Raw genomic sequence first — 14,670 nt, forward strand, 5'->3', positions numbered from 1 at the left:
TTATTGTGAAATGTTTGAAATTGTATTTCAAATTCGAAAACACATCTTTTGTTTTGTTCTGTTGACGTCATCATCCAGCGCCCATTCAGCGGGACTGTCGCGGCATTTGAAACATCTACATCTCAAGCTGCAAAATACTGTCACTTTACGCCGAAATTACCGCCTTTAGAGTGAACTGAAATGATCGATATGATCGAGAAGGAGGACCCGGTCATCAGCGAGGAAGAGGCGGCACAGTACGACCGCCAGATTCGACTATGGGGGCTTGATGCCCAGAAGAGGTCAGTTAGCTTAGTTAGCTCACCAGGCTAATCAGTGCAGCGGAAGGTTTCACTTGTCGCACTCTTGCTGCACCGGTTTTGACCAGTGTCTGATTTAACGTTTTAATCTGCCGGCAGATGTGATTTAATAAGTATTGGTTTTTGTAGTGTGGAGAGCTTCCATCTGATTATCTATATCAATACTTGCATAGATCTTGGTTTTTTGCATTGTCTACACAGATGGCCCTGATTTTTTTTTTTTTTTTTAAACTTGAGCTAAATGACAAAGAGGCCGTAAAGTAAACGTCACAGGACACTTGTAATACTCCACATGCCAATGAAATGCACAAACCCCTAAAACTCTGATTTTACTGTCGCTTTTAATCGTAGTTAGTTTTGATCTGCCAGTATGTTGCTGCTTAACAATCCACACAGCACAAGATCACATTACACAGCATACAGTGAGAAGTCCCCAGACATGTCATCTGCATGTGCCCTTATTTTATTTTATTTTTTACAGGTTACGAGGATCCCGTGTTCTCTTGGCAGGTTTAGGTGGTCTTGGGGCTGAAGTAGCCAAAAACCTAATCCTGGCTGGGGTTAAAGGACTCACTTTGCTGGATCATGAACAGGTACACATACTTTACAGTATAGTCAGGTGCCCCTTCATCATCAGAACACACTGTCACCTACAGCGAGGATTTGTGCTTCAGTTTAAATTTAGAAATGTTTGTTTTCAGCAATCAACTGAATATCTGCCTCATGTATTCATTGCCTATAAAATTAATGGAGAGGTAGATGGCCGTTATGAGGCAGCTGAAGTCTTTGCAGTGTTATGCATGCCCAGTAGACAGTGCATGTGGTAAAGTAATAGCCTTCAATGATTTTCAGTGGTGAAAGAAACCTATTTTTATTGTGGCAATGTTGCAACAGCAGCTTAATTCTGGCCTCATATAGTTTTAAAGACAATATTAATCAATAGTATGGATGTGTTTGCTCTATGTGGTCTTGTGTAATTAAATAATTGATAAATATTTGAAAAACTTTTTTTTTTTTAATGGAAACACAGAATTTCTAGTGGAGGTAACTGTCTACTGGATACACAGTGTAAATTATCTTCAGCTAAATCACATCCAGACAGAGCCTTAAGCTGCATGAGAGTGAGGGCCTTTAGGGAAACTCTTACCAAGTACAACACAGTCCTCACCCTGCTATGCATTCCCTATTTGTGTGTCCACCAGGTGTCAGAGGAGTCATGCCGAGCTCAATTCCTGGTTCCAGTGACGGCTCAGGGTCAGAATCGGGCCCAGGCCTCTCTGGAGCGCGCACAGAACCTCAACCCGATGGTTGAGGTTCATGCCGACACAGACAGAGTCGAAGACAAACCAGATGACTTCTTTCTGCAGTTCGATGCAGTGAGTGGAAACAAAACTTTATTGAAAACAGTCACAAGTACACTACATAACTGAAAGACAGCTGTATTCACATTTGAGAGCTGAGCTGAATGATTTTACTTTAAAGTGGACCAAATGTGTATTTTCTTTAAATCAGATGTTCGGCCGTGTTAAAGGATAAATGCACTTTAAAATACTTGAAGTGAAAAATGTCCGCACTGATGTATTTCTTCACAGTCCTGTCTGAATTCAGTTTTGTGTTGATATATATTTCTAAAACAGTTTGTGCAGTAGCATTGTTTCCTCTGAGATGCTTCAAACTATTGTCAGCACTCAGTCTTGTATCTCTCAATGTCACCACTAGATGTCGCTTGTCGCCCATATTGTAGAACCGACTATAGAAAAACAGAACTCTCCATGTTTGGCTCCGTCAGGCTCCAGGACAGAAACACCTGCATTAAGCTGATTTCTATAAAGTGAGGCTGCAGTAATGACATCAGCTTGGCGTCATTCTTCAGTAAATACTAATGGTTACATTTAGTCCTGAATTTCCTTTATACAATACAATTAGCACATTAATTACATAAAGAGTACAGTTGCTGGTTTAAGGTCTTTGTTTTCCTTATATGGTCGTGCAGGGCTCACCGCAGTGCTCATACATTTCTTAGGTAACATGATAAAAGTTGCTTCATCGATTTCCACAGGCAGCTACACACACACACACACACACACACACACACACACACACACACACACACTCTGTATCTCAGTTTTATCACCACTGAGTGGAAGACTATTTCATCAGCATCAGAAGAGAGAGATTTTTTCCCCTCGTGTTGTGTCTGAATTGCCGGCAGCCTTCTCCCTGTGGGGGTGTGAAGTGAGGGTCAGGAGGAGGGAGTGAGGGACGAGAGGAAGATGAGGGCGATATCAGTAGGATGAAGTGAAGTGAGGACGGGATGAGATGGATGTTAGTAGGACAAAGGGAGGGAGGAAGAGAGGCCTAGAGAAGAGAAGGTGGGACAGTTTAGACTACAGATAAAAAAAAAAAAAAACAACAGAAAAACAGATGGGGGTCTCTCTCTCTGTCTCTCTCTATCTCTCTCTCTCTCTTCATCTCTCTGTCTCTCTCTCTCCCTCTCTCTTTATCTCTCTCTCTGCTATAGACCACTTACTGCTTTTATCTGCTTCCACACATGTATCTGTGTGTGGCTCAGTGGGAAGATGGACGGTGATTAAAGTGGAACGGTTGGAGTGTGGTCAAAATTTTCATATGAGAGGCCTAATTACTGAGGGATGAATACAATAGAAAAGCACACACTGTCCATCTGGTACTTGCAGAGTACAGCTGACTGGCTACTGATTCTCTCAGTCACTCTCTTTGCTTGGTTACAGTAATTTTTTTTTTTTTTTAAATGCAGTAATTTGTTTTAGTTTCTTCCAAGAATAATGTCACGAAAGGCCAATAAGTATGCAGCTTCTTTTCTGTTTCTTACACATTCAAAGTACCTGAAAACTGCATCAAAGCACAAATAAAAAAACACAAATTCAAAATTGTCTCATGTGAAATGACTAGTATTTGACTAATATGTTGTTAATGGGAGATTTATTTGCCCTTAACGGCTTCCTTTTTAAAAAGGGAGATTCCAGTTTTCCTGCTTTCCTCCCTTTGTCTCACTCATGGGTTAATCACGTCCTTACTCTGAGTCAGATAAAACTTCATATCATTTCTAGGAAGGAAAAAGGTGGAGGTTAATTGTGTATCCTCCGGGCTGTTCCAACTTTTGTGTCGAAGATGAAACTGAGCCATTTTATTTTACGGTCTCACACTGTATATATGCTCCAGATAAGGAGATCCTGCTCTGTAGCTGTTATCTTTTATCTCAAGACACTTGAAACCATTCACAACCTGTTCGCCAACAGTGGACCTTGGCCCTGGTCTGCCTGCTGCTGTGATGCCATGACATGCAGCATCAGTCTTATCAGTGAGCAGAGGGGGGTTTTGGGTGTGCTGGACTGGGTCAGCAGGATAAGGTGGACCCAGCCCCCCCCCTGTGTTTACACTCAGACAGTGGTCCACCCTAGCTTTGTGTGGTCATTCAGCTGCTGCTGTAGGTGTGTCTCTGTCAGTTTGGCAGCTGACCAGCCAGAGTTCAGTTGTGTTTTTTTTACAATTGCAGACGTTTTCAGAAGTGAAATATGTCTGTGTGTACCTTAGGGATTAAGTGCGAGCAGGTTGAGTGTTATGTTAATGTGAGAGGAAATAAGTTGAATAAAAGCACAATAACAAAACAGCAGGGTGGCAGCGGAGGAGAAGGTGCTCAACAGATCAATGCAGTGGGAGCTCAGTTTCTCAAATTTTCATTTTTAGACATTGAATTTACAAAAAGGTATCAACTGTACAAACCATGTTATGAATACGTAAACTGTATCTCATTGACAGCGAGAGGTCCGTGAACATCCATCTCTGCACACGCTGTGAAGGAGGGAAATATTTATAGAAACAGAAAAGCCTGTATCTTTGTTACACACAGAAGCCTTTCTTAAAAAAACAAGCAAAGCAAATGTAGCGCCTGAGTTATTTGGCTCCTTTGAGAGGAGTCTCTTAAACACTGCTGTGTTTGGTTCAGACCTGTCAAGTTCACGTCCTGGATAAAATCCTTGTTCCACATTGTTGATATTAGGACACAACAAGCCAAAATCCAAATAGAAATAGAAGATAGAACTTACAGAGGCTTCAAATAAAATCAGATTTACATGCGTCTCTGGATCAGAGGGATTCTGGGACAGCGGAGAAGTTGAAATTAGGTGGAGTGTAACCGTAACAGCAACTTTGCCTTATTGAACTGAAAGTTTTTTTTTCTGTAATGCTGCAGTGTTATACAGCGTAAAACTGCCCTGAAGAACATGTTGAATACATGTTGAGGAAGAAACGGCTCTCTTTAATCTCGGTTAACCATATCCAAAACGTCCAGCTTGTAACCCTTGAAGTAACTACATGTCCAGCACAAAGACTCTGCACAAGGAATAACCTTCTCACCTTCCCCCACCTGTGTGTTTTTGTTCCCCTCAGGTGTGTCTGACAGGCTGCTCCAGAGACCTGATGGTGCGGGTCGACCAGCTCTGTTCTCAGCGCAACATCAAGGTCTTCTGTGGAGACGTCCATGGTTACTATGGTTACATGTTCTGCAACCTCGGACAAGAACACAACTATGTTGAGTGAGTTGAGTGTGGAGCTGATGTGAATTTGCTCATGTGACAATCAGAGTTTCATTTTAATGCCTCTGCGCCTGCGACAGCTGTGGAGGCAGGATCTCTGTTTTCGGGTTGTCCGTCCGTCCGTCCATCACGTTCTCGTGAACATGTTATCTCAGTAACGCCTTGAGGGAATTTCTTCACATGGAATTTGTTCACATTGGCACAAACATTTATTTGGACTCAAGGAAGAACTGATTCTGTTTTGATGGTTAAAGGTCAAAGGTTAACGCCACTGTAAACTCTCATTGGTCCCATTCTTGTGAACATGATATCGCAGGAAAGCCTTGCCGGGGGGAGGGGGGTGCACAAACATCCACTTGGACACAAGAATGAATGAACTGATTAGAATTTGGTGGTCAAAGGTCAAAGGTCAATGTAAATGGGACCTCACAAAAGATTTTTCTTGCCATAACTAAAGAATTAATGCACTTAATTATAATCCATATGACAAAATTTCACACAAAGGTCTGGTGATATTGACAAAAATAAGATATTTTTCAGTGTGCCACAAATGTTGATAATGGAAGTTTTATCGCTGCACATTAGTGGTTATTTTAACAGTCTATTAAGTTCAGTAATCTGGGCTCCACAGTCTAGTGTTGCTGTTAGTGTTGCTGATTTGTCTGTGATGTTGATATCATTTTTGAATTTAAGTTATGGTCACAAAGCAGTTTCTTTACAGATGGAATTGTAATTAATTATCTTCTGCTCAAACTGGACACTGTTTTCTGCTGCTGTTGGAGCTGTCAGGTCCACTACAGCTGGCATGGATGAATAAACTGATAATATAGGATCTTTCTCTTCTCTCTCTCTCTGTCTTCAGGGAGAAACCCAAAGTAGTGAAACCGACTGGAGATTCTAACGACGGCCCAGAGGCAAAGAAAGCCAAAGTTGACCCCAACGAGACCACCATGGTGAAAAAGGTAGGTGGATGTAGATCATGTTATCGGTGCCAGATATTTCCTATAAAGATATTTTCCATCTCTCTGGCTCCATGAAACCATTGTATGGGTGGTGGCTAAGATGACTTCCTTTAAACAGAGGCTGGAGGTACTCAACTGAAAATGTTAAGAGAGGAGAAGTGGAAAATATTGAGAAAATTACACAAAATGGAAAAACATTGTAAAAATACTTCAGATCATTTGTGAGGTCTTATCTTCTTCTCACACGTTGTAAAATAAAAACAATCCTCCTCCTGTATGACTTTTTGTTATATCTTACTAACTAGTTTGAAAACAACCTGTCTGATTAATAAATGTTCTAAAATATTTCCATTTGTTCTAAAAGTACAGAAGCCCTGAGACGGCCGGTGAATTGTTTTTGCCAGGATTATTTTTCAATTTTTTTTTTCTTCCCAGAAAAAACCGCTTGCCTCTCAGATGTTATTTATACAGTTGAAACAAAAACTTTAAAAAAAATGATCCTGGCACAAGTATAAAAAATGTTCACTTGCCTTTCAAGGCTTCTGTATTAAACAGGTTTTGTAGAGATGATACTAATTTATCTCAGTTGTGTAATTTATTTGATATTTAAATTTTTAAAAAGAAATTTCTCATCCAATCAGACGGCCAGTTTCTGCACCCTGAAGGAGGCTCTGGAGGTTGACTGGACAAGTGAGAAGGCCAAAGCTGGTCTGAAGCGAACACCAGTGGACTACTTCCTGCTTCACGGTATTTACAAGTGTCATTTCATAGAGGAAATAATAGTATACAGGATTTAGTGTTAAGGGTTTACGTTTTAGCAGGTTTTAAATGTGAAAGTTTATGTTTTTTTCCTGTGGTTTATATCAACTTTAAATTCAAAACCTTTGGTATTTTTTGAATATTTCTCAGAAACAATGACCTAATTTCATAATTTGAAGCATTTGGAGCTCTGTTTTCTGCTGATGGACATTGTTTTATTATTTACATTTTTTCACTTAAGTTTTTATTGAGGTTTTCAGCATTGATATATTTCCAAAACAAGCAGATTAACATGAAGTTGTAGTCCGTCTGTTCTCACAGTTTCATCCACTACACCAGCTGTTTCCATTGACCTCTCACTGTGTTGACACTTGAATAATGTCCATTTTCTTCCAGCTGTGCATCTTGCAGTCCCAGACGATGTGTCAGGTTTTCCATTATTATTCACATTTTAAACAATTACTTGATTAAGTGAAAACACAGTCAATACAAGCTAATGGATAATGAAAATAATTAGACTGCAACGATGGGAAATTTTCTGGGTTTTAAAAGGTTTTGAAATTGAAGTTTGACAATTGTTTAGGTCTTGACATGTTCTTGAACTGGTGGCGGTATTATCTCTAAATCTGACAAATTTTATGCTTTAAAATTCCACAGCACTGTGTTTTATTTCAAGAACTTTAGTAGAACTTTTTTCAGCTTGATAAATATTTTGTAAGGAATTCATATTTATTCTAAAACTATGCACTCACACTTTAATGAGCGGTAAAGTACACAAGAGGTCTTCTGAATGTCAGTGTGGGAGGCAAGAGACGAACAGAATTTCCATACAGAGAGCTGATGAAGGAATCCTGAAAGGTCTAAAAAAGTATAGAAATTAGAAACTGAAAATGCGTAGGACTGAAACACATACAATGAACATGCAAAAATGACTGGTTCCAATCTAGCGAATGAGCTGTCATCTCACATGCGTGGAAATCCACGTCCATCACGTTTGTTAAATATCATTCTTGAGCAAAGGGTGGAGTGTTAAAGGTCAACCTCGGCCCAGAGATGTCTGCGGTGTCTGGAAAAAAAAAAGTAAACAACAAAAACAAGCCAAGTCGCATTAAGACTTTTGTAAAATTCACTGCAATTTGGTGGAACAAAAACTCTATAGTTTCGCTGAGTTGCACCTTAAGGACCGTTTGACCCTTTAAATAAACCTAAATTGTACCTTCCTGTTTTTCAGGTTATTTACAGTGTGTGATGACCTTCTCATAACAGTTGTTATTGTCCCTCCTGTCACCTGGCCCTGCACCATCCCCAAACACTTCACACTAGTTTCCATCACAGGCTGTCCATGGCCAGTCATGTGCACTGAGCGTAGAATAGAGAACAGCCCGACACCTACACCGCATGACAACAAGCATATAGCAACAGGAAACAACCAGAAATGGTTATTGGGTTCACACTTGTGAATTCAGACACATTCACCTGTGTGTAAACGCAGTAAATAATGAAAGTTAAATTCAAGTTTGTCACAAATATGAAGCGAAACAGCGCTGTTCTGCAAGTTAATATGATATTTAAAGATTATGTGTAATTTATAATATTCCTCATTAATCAAGATTTCTTTGCAAAAAAGTAGATGCAACAAAAATGGCAGCGCAACTGTGCAACATGTCATAAGTTACAAAAATCATTCCATATTTAAATAGATGTGAATTAATGGGAGTGCGAATAAAAGCATTTCTGCAAATAATTTATCTTCCATGCAGCGACTCTGCACCCAGGCAGCATAAATCAAACAAGACCAGGTCAAAACTTTGTATATGACTGGACTGCATCATAGGCTGTTTGTATTCTGCCTATTGTCCTCTGTCTGTTCTCTTCTCTCCTCCTCTCTGTCCTCACATATACAGTATTTTAATACAGCATATACACAGCAGCAATACATGTTTTCTGTTTTTGTTGTCAGACAACAACACATACTGTAAGTTAAACGCAAAGTCTGTGCTGTGATTTTTTTTGGCTATATTTGTCAAACGATCAAGTTAGAAGTGACAGAATATCAGTGTGTTTTCACATATAGTCCTTTTTACATGAACCAAACTCCTGTTAAAGTGGACCAGCAGAGAAGGGACTCGGCTCTTTCTTTGGTCCACTTCAGGTCTGATGGGGCCTCAGTCCTGTTTCTGTTCACACTTTAGTTCCTCTGGAGCTCTCGGACCTTTACTGCTTTGGATTATGGGTAGCTTTCACTGGGAACAAACGTGGCTGCTGCTACACTTGTCTCATCCACATTCCTGTGGTATATATAGTATTATTACAGTAACATCCGTCATCATTAAGAAATACAACTTAGACATTTTGCAAACTTTGTCCATGAGCGAACGACGCTGATGTGAAGAAGTGAGGACTGAGGACAGAGGGAATAAGATGCACGTGTTGACATCATGTGCTATGAGCGTATACAAACTACAGCAACAGAAATGACTAATTCAGCCTAGTCTTATTTTGACTGTGGCACTGGAGTTTTTGTGATGTCTGCTCACAACATCACAAAAACACCTGACATGTCTTTCATGTCTAAAAAGCATAAAGCACTCCTGTAAGTCCTTCACAAAAACACACATCTTTATCATCATCGACTAAAATGACTGAAAAATACAGTTATTGCTCGCAGCTTTAAAACATTATGTTGGTGCATATCCAGCAATTCACTCTCAGCGATGCCGTTATTTTAGCTCCTTTAGGATTAAACCACTGTTGTGCTTTTGAAGTGAATAGAAATAGAAAATACCAGAAAATCTTACAATAGCCAATATTTTTCACACGTGATTAGTTTTCATGGAATTAATTATTCCCTCAGATTAACTTTCAGGGTGTGTAAGTGTTGAAACATAATTAAATTGATGTGAACAACACTGACTGACTGATCGTTTATGTCTCATTCATGTCAAACAGTACATTATGAGACAGGCTTTCACCAGTAGCAGGCAGATGCAGTCATGTGACGGTGGTTGTCTGCTACATTTGTTTACTTAACAGCCAATTTGTTTCTTAGTCACGCATCGTTTGCAGGTGCATTTTGATTCCGAACATCTTGGCTGGTTAATTTTAGGTCGTGCCAGACGTCGGGTCTTCAGTCTAATAACTACCCACTCTGAAACCCTGCTACCCACTGTGGCGTTACCTTGTCCTCAAGTCTCCTCTAATGTCTTGAGTGGAAACACTGTCTAGTTGTTGTTGTTGTTTTTTTAATTTAGTGATTGTGAGACAGGAGGCAGTGTTATTATTCCTCCGCTGTTCTATAATTGGATCTAGCGGTTGTTGTTTTGGGCGACCGATGAGGAAGTGGCTCTTCCTCTGTTACAACTGCTTCCTGTCTCACTAGGAACAGTCGGGTGATCTGAACCGCGGGCTGGGTGTGTGTCTGTGTGTGTGTTTGCTTATATTATAATCTTTGATCTATGTGATTCCTTTTTTAATATACAGATAGTCTGACTAGACAAAGACTTCTATTTATAAATAATTGGACAAAATCACATATAAGAATAAAATAAATCAGACTCACTTTGACAGATATTTTCCTACCAGCTCTGGTAAATTAGCATGAACCTGCTCTCACTCTATACACACATTGTTTTAATATGCTGAAAAACATATTTGTTATTGTATTTGACCTTCATGTGCAGGTTTCGACATAAAGGGCCATCAAGAATATTTCCCCTCGCCTGTAACCTACATGAGTAGGTTTAGAGATACTATCATTGTTCCATCCATGTGCACATTATTATATTCTGTGATGAAACTCTGCTTGATTTCCTGCCTGGTGCAGACCCGAGAGTGATGCCATTTGTGCCAGTCTTTAACTTTCTACTAACAAAGCTTCTCTGATAAAGGGCAAAGCTGAGGTGCCAAAATGATTCATCTGCACTACTTGTGTGTGCGTGTGCGTGTGTGTGTGCGTGTGCGTGTGCGTGCGTATGTGTGTGTGTGTGTGTGTGTGTGTGTGTGTGTCACGCTGGTGGAAATGGCCGTGGGAGGATTTGACTTCCTTATGTGGTTTAAGTTAATGGACGAACAGGAAATCTGGGGGCGAAGTGTTGATGTTTGCGCCTTGGGTGGTGCACTTGCTGTCAGTCAGTTACTCTTTGAAATATTTCTCATGACCAAATTAAGTGCATGCTTCTGATTTTTAATTTCTCTCTCAGTCCTGAAGCTGACTCTCAGAGACAGGAAGGAGTTTTTTCCACCCTAATATTGAACGTGTGCAGGTGTTTGTGTGCATCAGTGTGTGTTCACACTCTCGACTTGATGTGGGGAAACGTAGGCCTAATCGGATGAGATGGTTGATGGTGCAACCACATACCGATCTTATCCGGTTTCAAAGGGAGCGGCAGGCAAGAAGAGAGATGTTGTCTTTCCATAAGATGATAATTCACTGTGGAAGTCACTTGAAAGTAATGAAATTAAATGGCAATGAAACTGGCAATAATGCAATACATTATATGGAAAAATATTGCTTTTGAAAATGGTGTAAACTTGTTTCCAGACCCTCAACTGTCATTTCTTTCCCTCTGTTTGCTTCTAATGCTCTCCTTTCTTTTTTCTCTGTCGTCCCACCTTCCCCACAGTACTGTTGAAGTTTCGCACAGACAAGGGCCGTGACCCCGACCCACAGTCCTTTGCAGGAGACAGTCAGCTCCTGAGACAGATCCGCGATGACGTCCTCGAGGCCTTGGCAGTCAGCAGTGACCTCCTGAACGATGACTTCATCAGGTACAAACTGTCATGTGACTCACTCAAACAGGAGTAGAAGCTCATGTGCAATTCGAATGAACCCAGTAAGTGTCTTTAAAGCAAGGGGCTGAAGCTGAAGGTTGACAGCAGGATCCAGAAACACCACCCACCCACACCCACCCACAACACCAATGTGTCCTGTTGCAGGTGTCCTTTCCTTTTTTAATGTGAAGATGTTTATTATAATTCAGTAATTTGCTGTGACCCTATACACTGATCCGTTGGTGTGCACAGGGCTGCTTTGGTGGGTCTCCCAGTACAAAAAAAACATGATACAATATGTCTGTGCCCTTATAAGACACACTTCCAGGTTTTATTTTGTCCTTGTGACACCCAGCTGCCCCAATAAACCTTTCATCAAAACCTAGTTGTTGTAATAGATCCCTTTATGTCTTTTCACCAAAACCACACTCACAGCACTCTAACCTTGAAAAAGCATCATGTCATTGAAACACACTGATGAAGACAGAGTGGGCTGCCAACATAGGGCTGATAGTCAGGCACGAAATCTGCCCGTCTGCAGATCTCTCACTAGCTGTGTATTCATTACTTGTGTTTCCTGGCTGCAGTTCCACTTTTTACCATTTTATGTTTTTAGATGTTTATGAACTTCTGTATTTCATCTGATTGCAATGCAGGAAAAGCTGGTAGAGTTTGTAGATCATCAGAAATCATAAGATAAGTCATGCAGGTGAGAGTTTAAGAACTACACTTTCACATCCACACGGTGGAGGTCAGAACAATGTTAATGTCTGCGTCAGAACCAATTTCACACTAGTGTTTTGAGCCTGAATAACTTCCGCATTAACACTATCTGTACCATCATCTGTGCGATTGCAGACTTCGATTAACTCAAACGTTCATGCTTCTACTGTGAGTGAAAAGGCATTTAGTTCAACTCCACCACCACAGTATCAGCGGTGTTATGAGACAGAACGATGTATAAATCAGCTGACAACCTATCAGGGGTCCTGACAGAGGTTTTAGTGGCTCTGGAGTCAGTAACTTTCTCGTGTTTCTCACTTCCTGAACATCACACTTTCCGTTTAATTACAGTGCTCCATGTTTCCTTGTACTGTCTGTCCTCAGCTACTGCTTCTCTGAGATGTCTCCAGTGTGCGCCGTCATGGGAGGAGTTCTGGGACAGGAAGTTGTCAAGGTAAGCGTGTAAACATGATGAGGCTTTTTGGGCAGCCCTTCAGGAAGCATTCTGAATGGGTTCACGTTAACATTCACTCTGCTATAGTCAATGACGAAGAGGAACAGTCTGGTGTGTGAGGGAGTCGGTCAGCTGACAGGTGGCCGCTCAGCTGGTTCTGGGTCAGATCCAGAAAAACAGCAGCAGCTCTGGTCTGTGTAGAAGTGATTTTCACTGTGACCACAGCCAGACGCAGTGTGACGCTCTAGCAGCAGCCTCTCAGGAGGAGAAATGAATTATACTGTCCTCCGGCTTAACAACATAATAAACTCATTGATATTGTGGGATTAAAGACCATGATGGGACAGTATGAAATCCGATGGAAAACATACGACTGAACAGTTGCACCAACGCTGATGGTACATACAGTATTCACTACAGTTTAGAGCCTGACCTTTGACCATTTGGACATAAAATGTTATCACTACATTAATTTGTCCTTATAGTCATTGTGTCATAATTAGTGTATTTGAAGTTATGGCCAAAAACATGTTAAGAGAGGTCACAGTGACCTTGAACTTTGATCACCGAAATCTAACGTTTGCGCCAAATCTGAAGAAATTCCCTGAAGGTGGTTTTGAGATATCATGTTCAAGAGGCCAAAATTGTGACCTTTGACCTTTGACCACCAAAATCTAATAAGTTCATTCTTTAGTTAAAGTGGACATGTTCACAAAAATGGGACGGGCAACCTGAAAACATAATGCCTCCAGCCCTGGCTATCTCTATACATATATATATACATGCCGATACTTTCATACACTCAACATTTTTGTCAATTATTTCTGTAAATTGGTTGTTAGAGTTTTAGTACTAGAACTGTAGCAGGATGTTTTATGATTGATCCATTAACTTTATTTTCAAATATCACAGTTGAAGTAAAAACAATAAATGTCGAAATTCACTGAAAATAAATACAAATGATAAGTGTAAATAAATGAAATGAATATAGATATATTAATAAATATATGAAGATCACTTGCAACGCACAAAGACCGCTGATAATATTATATATGCTTCCTGTATGCTTGACACAGAATATTTTAAGCCCACAAACGGAGTAAAGGCTCTGGTGGGATCCACAGACTCAGAATGGTAAATACGTTTGTTGGAATCATTAGAACTCGTCCCACAGATAAAAACAGGATCAGTACTTAATGCACAGAGTCTAACTCACAAATACAGAGGAAATGGGCCGTTCTCTGTGTGTGTGACCTGAATAAAACTTCAATTACAACACTGACAAGATTAGAAACTAGTTTTCTCTGAGTGTGATGCATGTGTCCTCAGCCTGAGGTTAACAGAGGAGTCCAGGTCAGTGTGTGTGTGGGTGGGAGAGAGAGGGAGGAGACAGAGTTCAGTCAGGCTGGATTATACTGACACAAGGCCAACCTGCTGTCTCTGTGATGATGATGAAACTCTCTGCAACCGGCTGACTGATGTCTCGCCGGGTGAATCTGACACACTTCACTCTCACACACAAACTGCACTCTGAACCTCTGAAGACCTTTGAGTGTGACGGGCAGGTCTCGTGTGGGCCTGCAGGTACATGGAAAAGGGATATTAGAACTGGTCGTACTGATTGATGCCATGAAACATTCACCTTGACAATTTTACCTGCCAGAATGAAGGAATTTGCTCTGGAAGAGGTCAAAAATTCAAAAATCTTAATAATGATTATATTAACTTTACTTGACTTTAATGGTTCATTAAAAACAACACTGGAAAGTTTCATTGATGTTTTCCCTCCCTCTCTGTCTTTGGCTTCAGGCTCTCTCCCAAAGAGACCCTCCCCACAGGAACTTCTTCTTCTTCGATGGCCGTAAAGGCAACGGCGTGGTCGACTACTTTGGACCAAACTAAACACCTGTCGCACCTGTTTTACACACAAAGTCCAGAAAGCTTGTCTCTCTTCCTCAGTTTGTTCAGTCAGATTATTTATACCAGAACTTGCTCCACTAGTCATAAAATCCATCTGTTGTTCCTGATCTTTTGTCATTTGATCCATTTTCCCACCAAGTCAAACACTTTCTTGAGCAAACAGTGAGATTTTTTTACATTTGCTAATAAAACATTGTTTAGTAAAAGGA

The 14,670-nt window shown here is 40.5% G+C and overlaps 1 protein-coding gene across 1 annotated transcript; it reads left to right on the forward strand.

Annotated features, from left to right (window-relative positions):
- The first annotated feature begins 70 nt into the window (after positions 1-70).
- Positions 71-14,670, forward strand: sae1 (SUMO1 activating enzyme subunit 1). Its single transcript, XM_056373123.1, has 9 exons — positions 71-281; positions 781-892; positions 1,502-1,675; positions 4,728-4,873; positions 5,736-5,835; positions 6,477-6,582; positions 11,217-11,361; positions 12,472-12,541; positions 14,351-14,670. The coding sequence occupies exons 1-9, from the start codon at positions 181-183 to the stop codon at positions 14,441-14,443; spliced, it is 1,047 nt and encodes a 348-aa protein (XP_056229098.1). The 5' UTR covers positions 71-180; the 3' UTR covers positions 14,444-14,670.

Source organism: Seriola aureovittata, chromosome 4 (assembly GCF_021018895.1).
Source record: "Seriola aureovittata isolate HTS-2021-v1 ecotype China chromosome 4, ASM2101889v1, whole genome shotgun sequence".
NCBI classification, from domain to species: domain Eukaryota; kingdom Metazoa; phylum Chordata; class Actinopteri; order Carangiformes; family Carangidae; genus Seriola; species Seriola aureovittata.